The sequence below is a fragment of the Perca fluviatilis genome, chromosome 19 (genome assembly GCF_010015445.1).
Source record: "Perca fluviatilis chromosome 19, GENO_Pfluv_1.0, whole genome shotgun sequence".
In the NCBI taxonomy this organism is placed as follows: Eukaryota; Metazoa; Chordata; class Actinopteri; order Perciformes; family Percidae; genus Perca; species Perca fluviatilis.
Genome location: NC_053130.1, coordinates 22048889 through 22066532, shown reverse-complemented (window position 1 = coordinate 22066532; position 17644 = coordinate 22048889). Strand labels below are relative to the sequence as shown.

Sequence of the window (17644 nt, the reverse complement as noted above, 5' to 3'; positions counted from 1 at the left end):
ACACTCGGCAAAAGATAATAAGCAAGTTGAAGGGAATTGACTTTTACGCTGCAACTACTGACCTGTGGTCGAGCCGAACCATGCAGCCTTACATGTGTCTTACGGTTCATTATACAGTATAAATAATTTGGATGTTTAACAATCTTTGTTGCACAGTGACTTTTCAGTTAGAGAAAGGGTTTGCCTTTGCAATTTTGTTTATGTTGATGCACTTTAATTAAATACAATAAATATATATTTTTAAAATATATTTACAGTTCGCAGTTATTTTGTTTTAAATGGAAGGGGGGGGGGGGGAATTGAATCGTAAATCGAGTATTTTATTAAAAAAATCGCAGATTTTCCCAGTGGATTTGAAATCGCAGATTTTTTTTTTAGGGGAAAAAACCCCATCCCAGACAATTAGACAAACCTAAATGTTTTTCCTGCTTAAGCTGTAGAGCAAACGGCAGATTCACTCTAGATTGAGTTTCAAATAGACAATCATGGGATTTTCTCCCCTACTGCCTTCATCCCCTTTATGTTTATTTGTATTTTGAGAATGCGTGCCAGACTGATGGTACCATAGCAACTAGCCTCAGGTGGAAAGGTGGCACAGTATTTCTGTGCTGCTGAGTCATGCACACACAGCTGTTAAAAATAGTTCTAGAGGTATTGAAATTATAATAAAAACTAAATTAGTTTTAGTCTGAAACTTTTGTTTGCAGTGTTGACTGTTACACTTAAGGCATAGACAATTTGATTTATTAAGGTATACAATTAAAATGGATAGCAGATAGGATTTACAAAATACAGAAAACACATCCCTTGTTTAATCAGGGCTTAATCATACCACTGACAAATATGTGAGATTTCATGCTGCCCGAACTTCATATTTAGGTTGTAGCTACAGGCTTTTAACAGAATTAAGGTACTGGTAATATTGCATTTTTAAAAGCAGGTTACAAATCTCAGCAGAGTTGATTTGATTTTGGAAAACAACAACTTGGTGTTAAATTTGGGGGATAATGTTTCTCATGAGTACTATGGTTATTAATATGTCATTTACTATTGAATCTGGAATGTTCTGCATTAATTGTACTTGATTGCTTTCAGGAGTAGGGATGCCAATTTAGATTTTTTTTTTGTTCTTCTAACAGATAGCCGTCTTTCTGCTGTGCCCCATTCACGTAGTGTCACTTTTTAATTATGAAGGTTAAACTTTGCAATTTATTCGCGGTTCACATGTAGTGTTGGACATCGTTTGGATCTTAACAATTCTGATTCCGATTCTTCCTTTCGATTCCGATTCTTTGAGGGGTGGAGTTGAAATGGGTCACATGCCTATCAGGCATCAGCCATCTGATGCCTGATAAGCATCAGATATTAAATATTAAATTTAAATAATCTATAATTAAAGCTGCGAGCAGCGATGACGGGCCCTCGCTTCTTCCCCCGGGGGGTACTGGCAAATGCAACATCACATGTAGACCACACATTCTAAGTTTCATGTAAATCGCAAAACTTTTGCCAAGATAGAACCGTTCATGTTTCCACACCCACCTACAGGAAGTTGTTCCTCCATAACTTGCGCATTGTGTTAGCTATCAAAATTCTTTTGATAACTTTTAGTCACGAGGGTCAACCGAGTCTATATCCAAGTTTTCGTGCAGATTGGACTCACGGCCCAGGAGGAGTTAGACAAAGTATGTTTCCCATATATCGCGATGTGAATAATTAATGAAAAAAATTCTAACAGCGCCATCTAATGGCCGATGCACTATAAATTTGGCGTGGATGCTCAAACCCCTATACGGAACAACTTTGTCATATTTGGTGTCAATCGGGAATAAATCTTGTTAAGATACGCAACTTCCTGTTTCGACAGCCCCCTACAGGAAGTTGGTCCTCTGTAACTTGCGCATTGTGTTAGCTATCAAAATTCTTTTGATATATTTTTGTCATGAAGGTCCACCGAAGTCTACGTGTAGTACATTTTGTGCAGATGGGACTCATGCTCTAGGAGGAGTTAAAAAAAGTAGGTTTCGCTCAAAGCAAATTAGCTAATTAATAAAAAAAAATTAAAACAGCGCCATCTAAAGGCCAATTGACTACATATTTGGCAAACAGCCTCATAGTCACATGAGGAACAACTTTCTTAAGTTTTGTGTCCATTGGAATAGCCGTTGGCAAGATATAACCATTCCTGTTTCCACTCCCACCTACAGGAAGTTGGTCCGCCATAACTTGCGCATTGTTTTAGCTATCAATATTCTTTTGATAACTTTTTATCACAAGGGTCCTCCGAGTGTATATGCAAGTTTTCGTGCCGATTGGACTCACGTCCCAGGAGTAGTTCGACAAAGTAGGCTTCCCATATGTCAATATTTTGATGATTAAATAAAAAAAAATTAAAACAGCGCCATCTAATGGCCGATTGCAGCCAACTTTGGCACAGTTGCTAAACCGGCCAGGAGGAACATCCTTGTCAAGTTTCGGGGCAATCGGAATAATTGTTGTCAAGATAACGCAACTTCCTGTTTAGACAGTAAGTTGCTGTAACTTCCGCATTTTTTCAACTATCAAAATTCTCTGGATAACTTTTCATTATGAGGGTCAACAGATACTTCCTGCAAAGATTGAAGAAGATTGAAGTCACGGCCTAGGACGAGTTCGAAAGAATGTAAAACACCTGAAAAATGCATAATTAAAAATGGCCGCCTTCCGGTTGGGCAGAGCTGTCACTACCCAAAGTGAGTAGAGTGCAGATTTGAGTTGGCGATGCGCCACGCGAACGTGCGGCAGATGTGGAGTCGCATGCGCTCCACTTTGCGACAAGTAGCCTACAAGATGCTAACGGCGTTTTGAGCTAACGTTAGCAATCAAGTAGCTAGCCTACTAGCTAGATGCTAATGGCGTTTGCTAACGTTAGCAGTCAAACAATCATAAATAGAAAACGTTTTTGAAATGACTGCTAGCTACAATTAGCAATCAAACACAACATCGGCTGTCACTTGAATGGCGTTTTGGCCCAACGTTAGCAATCTAAAATAATAGAGAGATAAAACGTTTTTGAAATGACTGCTAGCTACAAATTAGCAATCAGACACAGGCTGTTACACTTTATGTCACTTGAATGGCGTTTTGAGCTAACGCGTTAGCAACCAAACAATCATAGATTGCTAAAACGTTTTTGGAAAATGATTCCCATCTTCTGTTATTGTATGTAAAGAGAAAAGTTTATTATTTTACAGATTTCACAAATTTCAGTAAGACACGTTTGGCGTAAACAGTTTAAATCTGACCATGCGCAACTCACATTTGCACTCGACCAAAGCCGGTCTGACTCGGTTAACATCGGGTATGACACGTTATGCCGTAAACCGTTTAAATCTGAGCATGCGCAACTCAAATCTGCACTATTCTCACTTTGGGTAGTGACAGAGCTAATGAATGTAAATGGGAAATATGTCTGCAATGATTAGAGCAATATGGGTATTAAATCTTGTGAAGATCGGAGCAACTATGTCCAAGTTAAGGCCTTCTACGCATTAGGGGGCTCTATGGAGCCCGCTTACAGGTATGGGCCAAATCGCTGTACAGTCTCGCAAAGCCCCCAGGTGCTTATGTGGGCGCCAATTTTTGTGAGTTTTCGTATATATTGAGGCCGTCAAAATGTGCCCAAGTGCTAAAACCAATTAGGGGCGCTTATAGAGCAACCATACCACTCCCAGGCCTAAATGTGTATTCAGATGAAAGAGTTTAATATTCTGCACATGGCTGCAAAAGTTTTAGAGTTTTAGTGCATCCTAAAGTCCTCAAACAAGTGTTCGTATAATGAAGATTTTTGCACGAAAACCAAGATTTTGGAAATTTTTGAATTTTGTAATTTTTTCTAAAAATAGCTCCATGGAGTTCAAGATGAGACCTATGTTCCCTCAAAAGTTGGTATATTAACTTCTTACTTTTTTCCGAATTAAAGACGTTAGGGGCGCTTATGGAGCCCCTGGCAACACCCGGGGCCAAGCACTACAGAACTTTGCAATTTTCACCAGTTGTGACAGGTGGTTATTTGTATGAAATAAGCAGCTTTTCAAAATAAGTCATTAAACTATTTTTAAAAACGTGCTATAACAGTTTTACTCTCATTGCTCCCATTATCCTCCGTGACACGCTCTCTTCCAATTCGCCTGACAACTCTTCTCCAAAACAAACAGCTCTGAGATAACAGAGCTCAGCCCATAACTTCACTCACCCAAAGCAGATAGTATGCGTGAAATAAAACGGACACGTGGGCGCCCGGATAGCTCAGTTGGTAGAGCAGGCGCCCATATATAGAGGTTTGCTACTCGACGCAGCAGGCCTGGGTTCGACTCCGACCTGTGGCCCTTTACTGCATGTCATTCCCCCTCTCTCTCCCCTTTCATTTCTTCAGCCGTCCTGTCATTAAACGCCTAAAAATGCTAATCTTTTTTTCTCAACGATTCTCCACGTGCGAGAGGTGATGGATAGTTCCAGTCACTTCGTCATGTATTGACTTTGTTGAAACAAGAGAAGAAAGCCTCACTGATGTGAAGAACAGGTCCGAGATAAATACTGTATATAAATGCTCTCTGTCTGCCATATGCCAACGCTCCGGTAAGTCCACTCATCCCGTCTCTGCCCGGGCATGCCCCAGCTGCCCGCACATTTGTTGACAAACTCCCACAAACAACCACGCACGTGACTGTGAAATGGCGATTTGCCCCTTTTTTAAATGTGAATAAACGACAGTTGCGCTCACCACCAGCAAATGCTCTTTCCGTTGTGATTGGTGGTATCTTGACAACTCGCCGTTACCTTGTTTCCTACAGACTGTGTTAATGCTAGGGCTCTCCCAAATTTTTTTAAACTAATTAATCTAGCGATTATTTTTTCGATTAGTCGACTAATCTAACGATAATTAATTTTTCGATTAGTCGACTAATCTAACGATAATTAATTTTTCGATTAATCTAACGATTAATTTTTCAATTAGCGATTATTTTCCCATTGCTCAATTATTAACAATTTACACAAAACAAATTTCATTAAGGTTCAAATCTCTATTTATTAAAATTGTTTAACACTGCACTGTTCAAGTAAAATGAATTTGTAGTGCAACCTGAAGCCAGATGTAGGCTATCAATCCAACCACAAAATAAAGTCACTTTCAGGAGGAATACAAAAATAAAAACTTAAAGTAAACAGAGCAAGTGCAAAAAGAGTAGCCTGTGCTTTTTTTAACAGTAGGTAAAATAATGAATAAGCTCTTGTTTAACATCCAAGCTCTCCTCCCTTTAATTTAACTTTAATTATTTGTATCTAAAGGCTGGTTAAGCACTGTAGGGAGGAGAAGTTGGAGAGTTCTCGTTCCAGTGATTGGTACATTTGGGTGATGGCGTTGGATATGCGTTAGCATGTTAGATGTATTTCCACTCACATACCCAACAACTGCTGAACAACGCTGACACACAGTCCTCGTCTTATAGTCCTACTACTGTAACTGACCCGAAGACCGAAGTTTTCGAGGCAGGGACGGTATTAGACAAGAGGACATGACACGGGAGGCTCCAGGCTGCAGCCATACAGTCTCGGAAGTTTTCCCAGACCTGCGATCTTAAAGAGGCCGGCGGGGAACTCTTGTGGGTCGCAACCACTCGCCATACTCGTCCTTTCGTGCTGCTATCTCTGACTCACTCACTGGATCGACCGTCGACCTGACAAAAAACTGCATGTAGGCGGAGGAGCTCGGCTAGCTTCAGAGCTAAGGCGGAGCTGCAGATTAGGTGCCCATAGAACCCGTGTATCTAACAGTAGTTCCGCATTACATTAGTTCTGCATTACATTAATTAATTTGCACACACTTTTTATTTATTTATTTTATTTAGTGACGCGTCGACGCAAATTATTTGTGTCGACGCATTTACGTAGTCGATGACGTCGACTACGTCGACGAATCGTCCCAGCCCTAATTGATGCGACTTGTACATTACAGCCACTCAAACAGGACTGAGTAACATGACCGATATATTATTTTATTAATTTTTTAATTTTTTTAACTTCGCTAAGGCGGGCGGCGCGTGTAGTTAAGGCAGCCGCCTAAACTGCAAAGTGCTGCGGGAAACCCTGCCTACTAGAGCGCTGCTCACTGTGCTCCAGGGCTGCAACACAACAAGCGCCTGGCCGCTTCGGAAACCAAAACTTTCGCATATTAAATTGGGAAGCGATGATCGGATTTGAAACTAAATCCTCTAAATGATTCCAAACGATTCCAATAAAGAAACGATAATTTTTTAACCGATTCCAAGTAGGTATCGGTTCTTGATGCCCAATCCTATTCACATGTATGCATGAACTGTGGTGGTCCGTTAAACTGTAGGCTCAACATTACTGATAATTTGTTGATCAATATAATGTAGAAAACCTTACACTTCATAATGTTTTGTATCCATAACATGATTGTGTTATTGTACAAATTAGCAGTAAAAGCAGTAGCCTTTGTAAGTCAATCCTACATTTTTCAACGTGGGAGCAAAACGTGCTCCTTGGGGAAAAGTGTGTTATGTGACCATAAGCCCTGTTCATAGGCCTACTATCAAACAACTGGACTCTGGGGTCAAGGGTCCCATGTCCCCGGATGTAGAAGCCCCCTTACTGGAATACTGGATATAATTATATTCCATTATTCTTTTTAGTATTTTGAATTGTTAACTGCCACCAGAATTCTGTGATTTCCTTGCCATAAATATAGCCGTTTTTACAATAAATTGGTGCCTAGAAATGTATCGGAACGCAGGAATTGAAGTCTTTTGCGCTCAAAATCGGTAGGTGTTGAATGTTAAACGGTCTGAACTGGGGCAATGGGTCTCTGATGTGCAGCAGTGTTGTTGAAGGCACAGGGGGGTATGTTGTGTCCTCTTTGGGTTGAGCCCGGTCCATTTGAACCCTGCGGTCTCTATCGGCTTATTGTTCAGCTCTGGCTGCGTCCCTCTTCAGTGATGTCACAGCATTCCAGGGAGCGGATAAATGAGTTAGTGTTAGGGCAGATGAGCAGCGTCGTGAATGCTGCTGGTAATAGTGGGTCGAAGGGCACAAGTATCACAGTGCAACTGTGCAAACACTTTCCAGCACTCACCAGAACACCTACGCGTTTTTTCCAAGCCCTTCGTTTATTCAGTCTGGGTGAAATATGAATCCTTTTAAGTGTGATAGACTGTAGATCAGGATGGAGGTACCATTTTATAAGATGACAAAGGTCCTTCAGTTTTTAGGTTATTTGTCTCAACATCTCAACACAAAACGTTTTCGTATCACTTCTTCTCAGACTTTCACTGTTCACACAAGTAAGTAGGAACTTTCTTATGTTTTGCAAGTCCAGGGCCACTGTATAGGTTGTTTAGAAAGCGTATGTTAGGTATTGATTGGATGGTTAGTGTTTTATCTAAGCAATGCTTTTTGCCCGGCCTCTCATATTTGCTAGTGAGTTTAAATGGTCATTTAATCCATTTCCTGACCAAGAGCATCCCTGTCTGAGTCAATGAATGTGGACCTTAGGATTTAGAGGACTCACCACAAAGTCTTTTTAAGCCTGGATATCTAGTGTGACACATTTCATTGGTGCTGTGTGCCAGGGCAGGAGAAAGGACTATCTGGATTTACAGTTATTCTAGGATTCTTTTACAACCAGGCTGAATCCTTAAGGTCAGGAGAAAAAACTGCAAGATCATTGGGGCTGGTGCTTTAGCGTTGGAATCATGATGTTATTATCAAGATACATTTCTCATCGGACGTATTATGCCTCATGCAGTATTCATGCTTTGTCAATGTTTCCCATCATTATCCTTTAGGTAGCTTGTTGTCTCTTACTGAAATTAATCAGAGACTGGAAGGAAATGTGTAAAGTAACAGGCCACGTCTCTTGAGCCTGACTTATAAGGGGTTGGCACCCTGCTCCTAACCTTTTAACAGTTAAATGACCCAATGTAATGTGAAAGGGGGTTTCCAACCTTTCAGCAACTATCTTCAAATGTTAGCTCATTGTTTGGGTCCTATAACCCAAACAGACTGTATTGCTGAGTCACTGTTCTCATCCAACCCCAATATATGACTGCACTTAGCAGTGTCTATCAAACAAGCTCAGACAAGCTGCCTGCCTAAGGCTGCGTTCACATACAGTCAGGCGGTCATCAGGCGGTCCACCGAAAACGCAAGTCTTCCCATTGATTTTGAATGAGGTAGTGCGTTTAGGCTGCGGCGGTGGGGGCCGTAGGGGGGAGGCGGAAAAACCTGCTACAGCCCTTGGGGGAAAGGTTGAGACAGATTTAACTTTTGGAGAAACGCAACCCAATGTCACCCTGTGTTGGCCAATCATGTAACCAACTATCAGACTTGGCAGTCCCGTACAGTAAATAGTGAACATCCCTGTCTCTATCGCTGCTGCAAGAAGGTTTTAAAACCCTATGTGGGTAAAAAAACAAAAACGAGCTCCAGCACAAAGCACAGTCCCTCCTTCCCTTTTCTTTCTCCATGAAATGAAGCTGCCTTCATGTGCAGTCGGAAACCTCGAGATCTATAAACAATCTGAAGGAAAACCATAATTGTGAAATATAAAGTCTATTCGTGACACTCCCACCGCCACACAACCCTGCAGCAACTCACCGGATCGCTTTCTTTGGTCTGGACGCACCCTAAGACAAAACAAATAGTACCCCAGTGACTGCTAAAGTTAAACATCTTGCAAGCTAAAGACCCAGATGTTTTTCAGGTGTTGGGGGGACAAAATAAGGTAAAAGGCGAGTGAATATTGGACTTCAATTTCTCACTCAGCTAGAAACATGTCACCAATGGAATGTCAGCTGGGCTTTCTGTCTACTGGATGGAGATAGGAAAATTGGTGGTCGGCACTGAACACCTGTTCTGTACCTGAACACCTAGGTGTTCAGAGCATACATTTTTACTTAATGCTACAGTTATTTTCCTTGAATTCAGGTCAAAGTTTACTATGTGTCATTTGCACGTAGAGTGGCCACAAATAAGGAACAGTGTATAATGGTTAGAAACCACGTGGGTTTAAGTTGTCATGCATGTGGTCAAAAGCAACAGTGTGTGACTAATGACAAGACAAAAATGTCAGCCTCTCTAGAAAAGGACAGACAATTGAAAATGCCTTGTTACCGTAGAGTCTCACCACGTGATGTGTGCTTTCCAGTTATTTCCTGCTTCACCCCATTTCTGGGGGAAGTTACTCTTCAGAATGTTTCCATGATAGACACATACAGTGTACCAATTATACTAGAATGCAATAGTAATAATCAGAGTACTTGTAACACCTTTGTCTCTTCTTTACAGGTTGTCAACATGTTGCAGTGAGTAATGCACCGAGTGTTGATATTAATAATGGCCACCTGGGGGGCGCAAGGATGCCCCAATTCGGAGAGCTGTACGACGCTGCCGCCCAATTCCACCTCCAAGGCCTACTGCTACGCTGCCCGGATTAGCAGCACAGTGCTCCAGGGCTTGCCTTTCGGCGGGGTGCCTACTGTCCTTGCCCTTGACTTTATGTGCTTCTTGGTGAGTCCTGTTGTCAGTGTTTTCTTCACAACTGTCAGAATTGAAGTAAAATACTTCCAGGAATGTGATTTACACCTCCAAGCGGTTATGTAACTTTTGTATTCTCTGTACTGTAAATAAAGGGACTAGAGGTGTTGACAGCCACTGTTAATTTTGTATTTCTAGGTGCTGCTGGTTGTGTTCTCCTTCTTGAGAAAAGTAGCATGGGACTATGGGCGCCTCGCTCTGGTGACTGACGCTGACAGGTAATTAGAAAACGTTGGTCCAGTAACAAGGCTTTCTATGCCAACATGCACTGATATATCCACTATGGTTGAAATTTGATTTGCTAACATCACAGTTTCTTTATACATCTAACAAGTGCCAAATACACAGGGGTTAATGGTTCATATTTGGTACATGCCATTGTCCAAAGTTAACTTTTTGGTAAATGGTGCTTTCCTAAATAACCACGAAAAGCTAAAATAATTAATTGTACGTTTTTCCTCAGTCAAATGTCACTCAGTTTTTAGTATTTTTGGTTTTAACTTGAAATGTACTTTGTTTTTTACATAGTAGTTTGCAATCTGTTGTGAAGAAAAGAGAATTCATCTCGCAAGATAATTTTGGCAAATTCACTGTTCCACATCTTGATAATTGATCCTCATGTTCTAGTTACACTCAGTTGCAAGAGAAATAAGCATGTAACACTTGCCAGGCATTAGACAGATCTTTCTGTAGAGCCAGTGTACCAAGCAGTCAAAAAACAACTACTGCTTATTGTCTCTGCTGGATACAAAGCCATTGTTAGGCATTGATATGATTGGCCCGCCTGTAGTCAGAAGGTGTACGGTGGTCAAAAGGGACACACTGACAAAAGCGTTGTCAGCATTTAAATGTTAGCGTCTGAGAAGGAAGGTCCTAGCCATTGTGGCTGGTGACCCTTATTGATCATCTTTATCAGTATTTGGCACTTGGTGGCTGTTCATTCTGGATGCTAGTTTACACTGAAGAATGTAGTATTCTTGTTCTGAGGGAGGAGTTAGTTTTCTGACGGAAGCAGGCATCACAAGGTTAGTACTACAGACGGAAAGTCAGTGTCAGCTGTTTTTCCTTCTAATGGCAGTAATGCACTCTGACAATGTCACGATTTGTCACTTGTTACATGGTTTGTTCACGTTGAGATAGGAAGGCCAGACTGCTGTTGGAATAAGCCTGAAATGCAAGGAAAAGAAACAAATGATTAGTAACTCTTATCAATTTAAATTTAAATCTCTTCCAGACCACTGCATCCTCAGCCCTGGACTGGACTGGACTGTATTTATAATATGATGATATGCTGCCACATATATTGGGATAATTTGAGACTGATGTCTGCACACTGATCGAATAATGAGAATTGTTGTGGAGGCAGCCAAAGAGGCGCCTGTCAACAAGGACTGATTCCACTGCTCCTTTTTCAATCTTTTTAAACCACGAGGTGAAACAAGATGACTGAGCAAGTAGGGAGAGAGAGGGAGCTCAGACATCTCTACAGCCCTCTTTGACTGTGAACCCTGGAAAGTACATGGCACAATGCTCCATCACCTACATCCTCATGCTGTTTTTGTGTGATGTTGCAGCTTCACTATTTTTGCAGCTGCATGTGAGCAGAGAATGGGGTTGCAGCATGGTGGGAGGATTGGGAGGGGGGTGGCAGCATGGGACACTTGTAACAGACAGGAAATGTAGTTTGTTGGCTCATGACACTGTGTCGACTTGAGATCAGCGTCTGTCTTTTAAATTCTTGTAATATCTGAAAGATGAATGTAACCTTTACTAGGAAGCTTGATTAATCATTAAAAGGTATTACATTACTATTAATTTGATGTGCCTGTTGCTCCAGCTACATAAGCCGTGGCTCTCAACTAAAATGAATGATGGGTTAATATACTATAGGCCATAAATGCATTTATATGGCTGTAAAATGTATGCCAGAATGAATAGAAACCTTCATTGGTATGCCTGTATTGTAATATGCTTCCCCAGTTTTCCTCTGAACCAGCACCCTCACTGGCCAACAGGGCCGTTACCTCTTCACCAAGCTAAATGCTTTTGCTTCTTTTTTCACCAGAAGAATGGATCAACGGTACAGTCGCCTGGATGATCGGGAATAGTATGTTATCGCTCCATATCCTAGACTCACCGCCATTTTCTTCTCTTCTTTCCCTTTCTGTAGTTAACCTAATTCATAACTCTTGTCCACTCTGCCCAGGCCGCTGTGGGTTTCAGCCTGTTTTTCACTCTTTATGGTTTAGTTTTTTTCCCTCCTCCTCCAGGCGTTTCCTGGTGCCTAATTCTTCTCCCTGTCCTTGTCACTCTTGTATTTCTGCTGTTGGTTGTGCCTGTCCTCTCTCACTGTCCTAATCAGATCTGTGTGTGCTAATCTATGTATTGACCTCTTTATGAAGTACGGGCTTCTTCTGTGCGAGCGTGCTGCACAGACAGGATGCTTACAGGGAGAGGTAATGCTTCCTTGGTCTGTTGTTGTTAGTAGACAGGCCCAAACATGGTGCAGCTTCAGTGTGTGCTGTCCTATAGAGCGGAGAGGAGCCATTCTGACTTCTCACAGGAATGTGCAGGAGGAGGACTGACGGTGGATTTCAGCCGCAGGCTCTCTCCTCATTCCATTAGAGATCTCCTAGAGCAGGGGTCTTCAACGTTTTTTAAGCCAAGGACCCCATAACTGAGAAACATGGAGCAGGGACCCCCTACTACATATATTGTATAAAATTAAGTTGCATATTAAACTGGGCCTACAATAATGCGTGGGCAGCCTACAGCCTTTATCCATACCTTTTTTTTGCATAGAATACTAAGCTATTAAAATAATAATTGTTGGCGTGATTTTATAAATCTTGTTTTAATGTAAAAACACATGTGGCACAGTGACTCCTTAGGATGAACTGTATCTGTAGATGGCCTTAAGGCCTACCTTACCTGTAGGCCAGTAAGCCTATCATCTATGTTTTTTCACAAATAGGCTGATTTATATTTGCTAAAAATATGTTGGAATTATGTTAAGATATATTAGTTTTTGAAAAGAACATTCAAAAAGTTAACAATAATTTGGAGCCCCCCTGCACTAACTCTGAGGACCCCCTAGGGGCCCCGGACCCCCTGTTGAAGATCTCTGTCCTAGAGCCCTGGGTGACGTCATCCTTTCATGTAGTAATGACCACTGAACCAATGTTGGAATTCCAGCAGAGCCTGGGTCCTCTTGATATTTCCCAGTCCTGTATAAATTGACATGACCTCCCAGGGGAGTGCAATCAAATGTGTAATACAACTAGTCTTGATGCTGTGTTTATGTCCTGCGGAACCTTTGGCTCTGCTGGACAAATTCCATAAATCTGCCTCTTTATGATCACTGGGTTTCTGTTGTTTCCTCTGTGAATGTTTTTCTCTGTAGAACTTTGCTTTCTAACTTTTTATCGCCACCTTTCCTATGACAGTGATGGTGTACCCAACCTGTGTAAAGTAGTGACTCCTAATCCTGCATGAAATGTGGCTGCAGAGATTGTACCTGTGGTTGACTGGTTAACCAACCCAAATCCTGTGACCAGCCCACACAGGATAAAAGGGTGAATCTCTACAGTCCATTTCAGGGCTTGTGTTTTGTGTTGTCAACTTTTCCATACTGATGATAATCCCACCGTCCTGAGACACAAAGAACTAACATCCCCCTTATGGTATGTGGTCTGGTGATGTAAGGTAGTTGTGTGATATCATGCAAATGCTATGTGTTGTGTTTTCTGCATACAGTGTGGCCTCTGCCTTGACATCAGATACACCAGAACGCTATGAGCGTCTCACTTCAGTTTCCAGCTCTGTGGACATTGATCAGAGAGACACAGTAAGTATGCCATTGTTCTTACAGGACAAAATACTGTGTGTTGCATGCAATAACTGGTACACCTTCATTTCTTTGCTCTCTTCTTTTTTTAGGGCTTTTGCTCCTGGCTAACTGCCATCTTTCGCATCAAGTGAGTCAACCTACTCACAGCATGTTGGAAATAAGAAAAATTGGTGAAACGCTGAATAAACCGGATATGAAAATGTTCTCTGTTTTGAATTGCTCTTAAGCAGTTGACTTTGTTGGTCTGTTCTCTGTGTAGGGATGAAGAGATAAGGGAGAAGTGTGGTGAGGATGCAGTATATTACTTGTCCTTTCAGCGCCACATCATTGGCCTGCTGGTAGTGGTGGGCGTGCTGTCTGTGGGCATCATCTTGCCTGTTAACTTCTCGGGAAACCTACTTGGTGAGTGAATTGGAATTTACTACCAGGGAATCTGAGGAAATTTAGAAAAAAGTGTATTTCTTTACATTTTTTCAGTTGTCAATGTTTGACTAGGTGAGGCTCCCCTGTCACCATTACATTTGTCTTTGCTGGTTTGTTTATTTTTTGATTCCATCTTTTTTTTTTTTTTCTCCTGATTCCACCCATGATTTTTCTTTCTTAAGATTTAAACCAACTTCAAAACTTTGCAACCTTGTCTTTTTTCTTTTCCCTACAGAAAACAATGCCTATAGTTTTGGGCGAACCACTATAGCAAATTTGGATGCAGAGTGAGTAATTTTTATACCGTATAGATAGATAGATAGATAGATAGATAGATAGATAGATAGATAGATAGATAGATAGATAGATAGATAGATAGATAGATAGATAGATAGATAGATGGATAGATGAATAGATACTGTACTTATGAAGGTTTATTTTGAGGCTTTACATTCTAATGCTTTCACTTAACCTTGTTGCCCTTTATTTCCTCAGTAATGCACTACTGTGGCTGCACACCACCTTTGCATTTCTCTACCTGTTACTGACGGTGTACAGCATGCGACGGCACACCTCCAAGATGCACTACAAGGAAGATGACCTGGTGGGTGGCGTGGTTTACATACACTCCTTGTACACACACACAGGTCTGAATTTTGTTGGTAATTACTTCCCTGTCTTCATTTCCCTGCAGGTGAAACGCACTTTATTTGTCAATGGAATCTCCAAATATGCAGAGGAGACTGAGATAAAGCAACACTTTGAGTAAGCACTCTTCAGGATCACTGGTATCCGGGCTCCACAGTTAATGTCTCACAATTCTTAAAATCTGTCTGCTTATAAAAATGGTACGCTGGCAGTGAGCTGTGGAGTAACTGTATTAAGGTGTATGAGAGCCATGCCTTTTCCTGTTAAAATCAGCGGTCTTGTGCTGGCCCATAAGGCGGGGATCAGACAATGACAGGCCTATAAGTGTAATGGTCCATAATAGAAGCCAGATGAGCAGGATCATGCAAGTCATGTGTCAAGATGGTCAAAGACTGAGGAGGGGGTGTTTGGCTCAACTCCTACTTAGCCAAATGGTATTAATCAAAAATGTTATCTTTGCTCCTGCAATGCAAAAAGACCTTCATGCTTGACAAAAAGGAAACTTACAGTGAAACAGAAAAATGACGAAATCCTTTTACTGATTGTGGCTGTTGCGTTCATGCCCTTTTTTTGTGACCTGCCTTTGTTATTGCAATGTGGTAGAGTTATGTCATCTACTGTAAATACACGTTGCTGTTGTCAAGAATGTGTATGATTGTGGGCTACTGGGTAGCTCACCTGGTAGAGAGTGCGCCCATATACAGAGGCTCAGTCCTCGCCACAGCGACCGTGGGTTCGGTTCCGACTTGCGACCCTTTGCTGCATGTCTGCATGTTTAAACTTATCCCGTTTTTGACTTTCTCCCTCCCTGAAAGGCAGGCGTATGAAACCTGCGTTGTACTGGAAGCTCGTATCTGTTACAATGTGGCCAGGCTGATGTATCTCAACTCTGAAAGGTAATGTTAACGTGATGTTTTAACCATAAGTGAGCGAGTGTGTGTATTTGCCCTTTCACAGCATGTTAGTATGAACTTGGTTCCAGGACCTGAGCTTGTTTTAGTGAAGTAGTCCTTCTTCAGTCTGACATAGCTGACGTTTTGCATGCAGAAAGAAGACCGAGCGCAGCAAGAAATTCTTCCTTGACCTGCAGGCCAAGGAGCATATTACCACCATGATCAATCCAAAGCCCTGTGGACACCTTTGCTGTTGCATCATCAAAGGCTGTGAGCAGGTGAGACTGATGTATTGTAGCTATATCTCAAAACAACACACTCCTGAAATGTGTTTGCAAGCTGATACGAATAGCATTTTTGAGGGGAAGATAATCTGATCTGATTTTTAAAATCCACTTATAGATTCATGTAGAGAATCGGGGCTAAGCTGGAGAAATGTAGTATAAGCAATGTAACCCCCGTGTACCTGCTCCGAGAAAATCCACCAAACCATATATTTTTACATCATTAGTAAAACATGTTTAACCCTCATGCCCTCTTCGGTCATTTTTGTACATTTTTCTCAAGTTTTTTTTTTTTCATTTTGTAATAATTTTTGCTGTGTTACTTCTTATGGCATGAAATTTTGTAGGAATCCTTCTTTTCAGTCAATTTTTTTTAAATCCAGTGTTTTTTACTCTTACATGTCTTTTATACTTAAATGATTCATTTTGTACCCTCTGGACACCTTCGAGGCAAAAATGTCCACGCGCACAAAAACTGTTATTAAATCATCATATATCAATATTTTTTTCTGCTTTTTTTTCATAAATCACTTAAACAACTTCTTACCTAATCAAAACCACCAAACATTCAATCATTTTCAGGATTTTAACCCTTTAAATGCCAGTTTATGTATTTGAAGTATGTCATTATTTATTAAAAAAAACACAAAAAATTATTTTTTTCCCATATAATGAATAATATGTAGATGGGGCTTTGGTGGTGATTAGAGGTTTGGATATGTCAAAGATAAGCAACAAAACTGATTTGATTGCATTAGTATTTTTTATGTAGTTCCAGATACTCCCTCTGGACACCTTCGAGGCAAAAATGGCCCCATTGACTTCCATTATAACCACATGTTTTGATCTCACTGCCTTTACAGTATAAAACCATGCATTCTGTAATATCAGCATTTCATTTGGAAGAAAACTAGTCATATTTGACATTTTTACAGTATTTCACCAGATTCAACCATTTTGCCCTTGTAGCGCGATACGCATGAAATTATAGTTATATTATGGAGCTGTGTGTGTGTGTGTGTGTGTGTGTGTGTGTGTGTGTGTGTGTGTGTGTGTGTGTGTGTGTGTGTGTGTGTGTGTGTGTGTGTGTGTGTGTGTGTGTGTGTGTGTGTGTGTGTGTGTGTGTGTGTGTGTGTGTGTGTGTGTGTGTGTGTGTGTGCTCGCGCGTTTGTGTGTGTGTGTTTATGTGTGGGTGTATGTGTGTGTGTGTCTGAGTGTGTGTGTGTCTGTGTATATATGTATATTTGTGTGTGTGTGTGCATGCATGTCTGTGTGTGAGAGAGAGTTTGTGTAAATCTGTAAACAAACAATGATAATTTTAGTGGTGAAAAAAGCGCACCTTACTTTTGCCAAACTTTTGCCAAACTCTCTCTCACACACAGACACGCATGCGCGCGCGCACACACACACTCACACAAACACACAAACACACACACACAGAGCTCCATAATATAACTATAATTTCATGCTTGAGGTTGAATCTGGTGAAATACTGTAAAAATGTCAAATATGACTAGTTTTCTTCCAAATGAAATGCTGATATTACAGAATGCATGGTTTTATACTGTAAAGGCAGTGAGATCAAAACATGTGGTTATAATGGAAGTCAATGGGGCCATTTTTGCCTCAAAGGTGTCCTAAGGGAGTATCTGGAACTACATAAAAAATACTAATGCAATCAAATCAGTTTTGTTGCTTATCTTTGACATATCCAAGCCTCTAATCACCACCAAAGCCCCATCTACATATTATTCATTATATGGGAAAAAAAATCATTTTTTGTGTTTTTTTTAATAAATAATGACATACTTCAAATACATAAACTGGCATTTAAAGGGTTAAAATCCTGAAAATTATTGAATGTTTGGTGGTTTTGATTAGGTAAGGAGTTGTTTAAGTGATTTATGAAAAAAAAGCAGAAAAAAATATTGATATATGATGATTTAATA

General features: G+C 40.8%; 1 protein-coding gene across 4 annotated transcripts in view; it reads left to right on the top strand.

The window, feature by feature from the left end:
* The window catches only part of tmem63ba (transmembrane protein 63Ba), a 29201-nt gene that overhangs the window by 4293 nt on the left and 7264 nt on the right, over positions 1–17644 (top strand). The window contains exons 2-12 of one of the 4 annotated variants that reach the window (XM_039783074.1): positions 9349–9570; positions 9736–9815; positions 11666–11704; positions 13354–13444; positions 13537–13574; positions 13707–13849; positions 14106–14157; positions 14366–14474; positions 14565–14635; positions 15334–15414; positions 15566–15689. In XM_039783074.1, the coding sequence (XP_039639008.1) occupies positions 9373–9570; positions 9736–9815; positions 11666–11704; positions 13354–13444; positions 13537–13574; positions 13707–13849; positions 14106–14157; positions 14366–14474; positions 14565–14635; positions 15334–15414; positions 15566–15689 (1026 nt within the window). In that variant the 5' untranslated portion in view covers positions 9349–9372. Of the gene's footprint in view, positions 1–9348; positions 9571–9735; positions 9816–11662; positions 11705–13353; positions 13445–13536; positions 13575–13706; positions 13850–14105; positions 14158–14365; positions 14475–14564; positions 14636–15333; positions 15415–15565; positions 15690–17644 lie in introns of those variants that run through there. The other 3 variants (XM_039783072.1, XM_039783073.1, XM_039783075.1) reach the window with 3 other exon arrangements.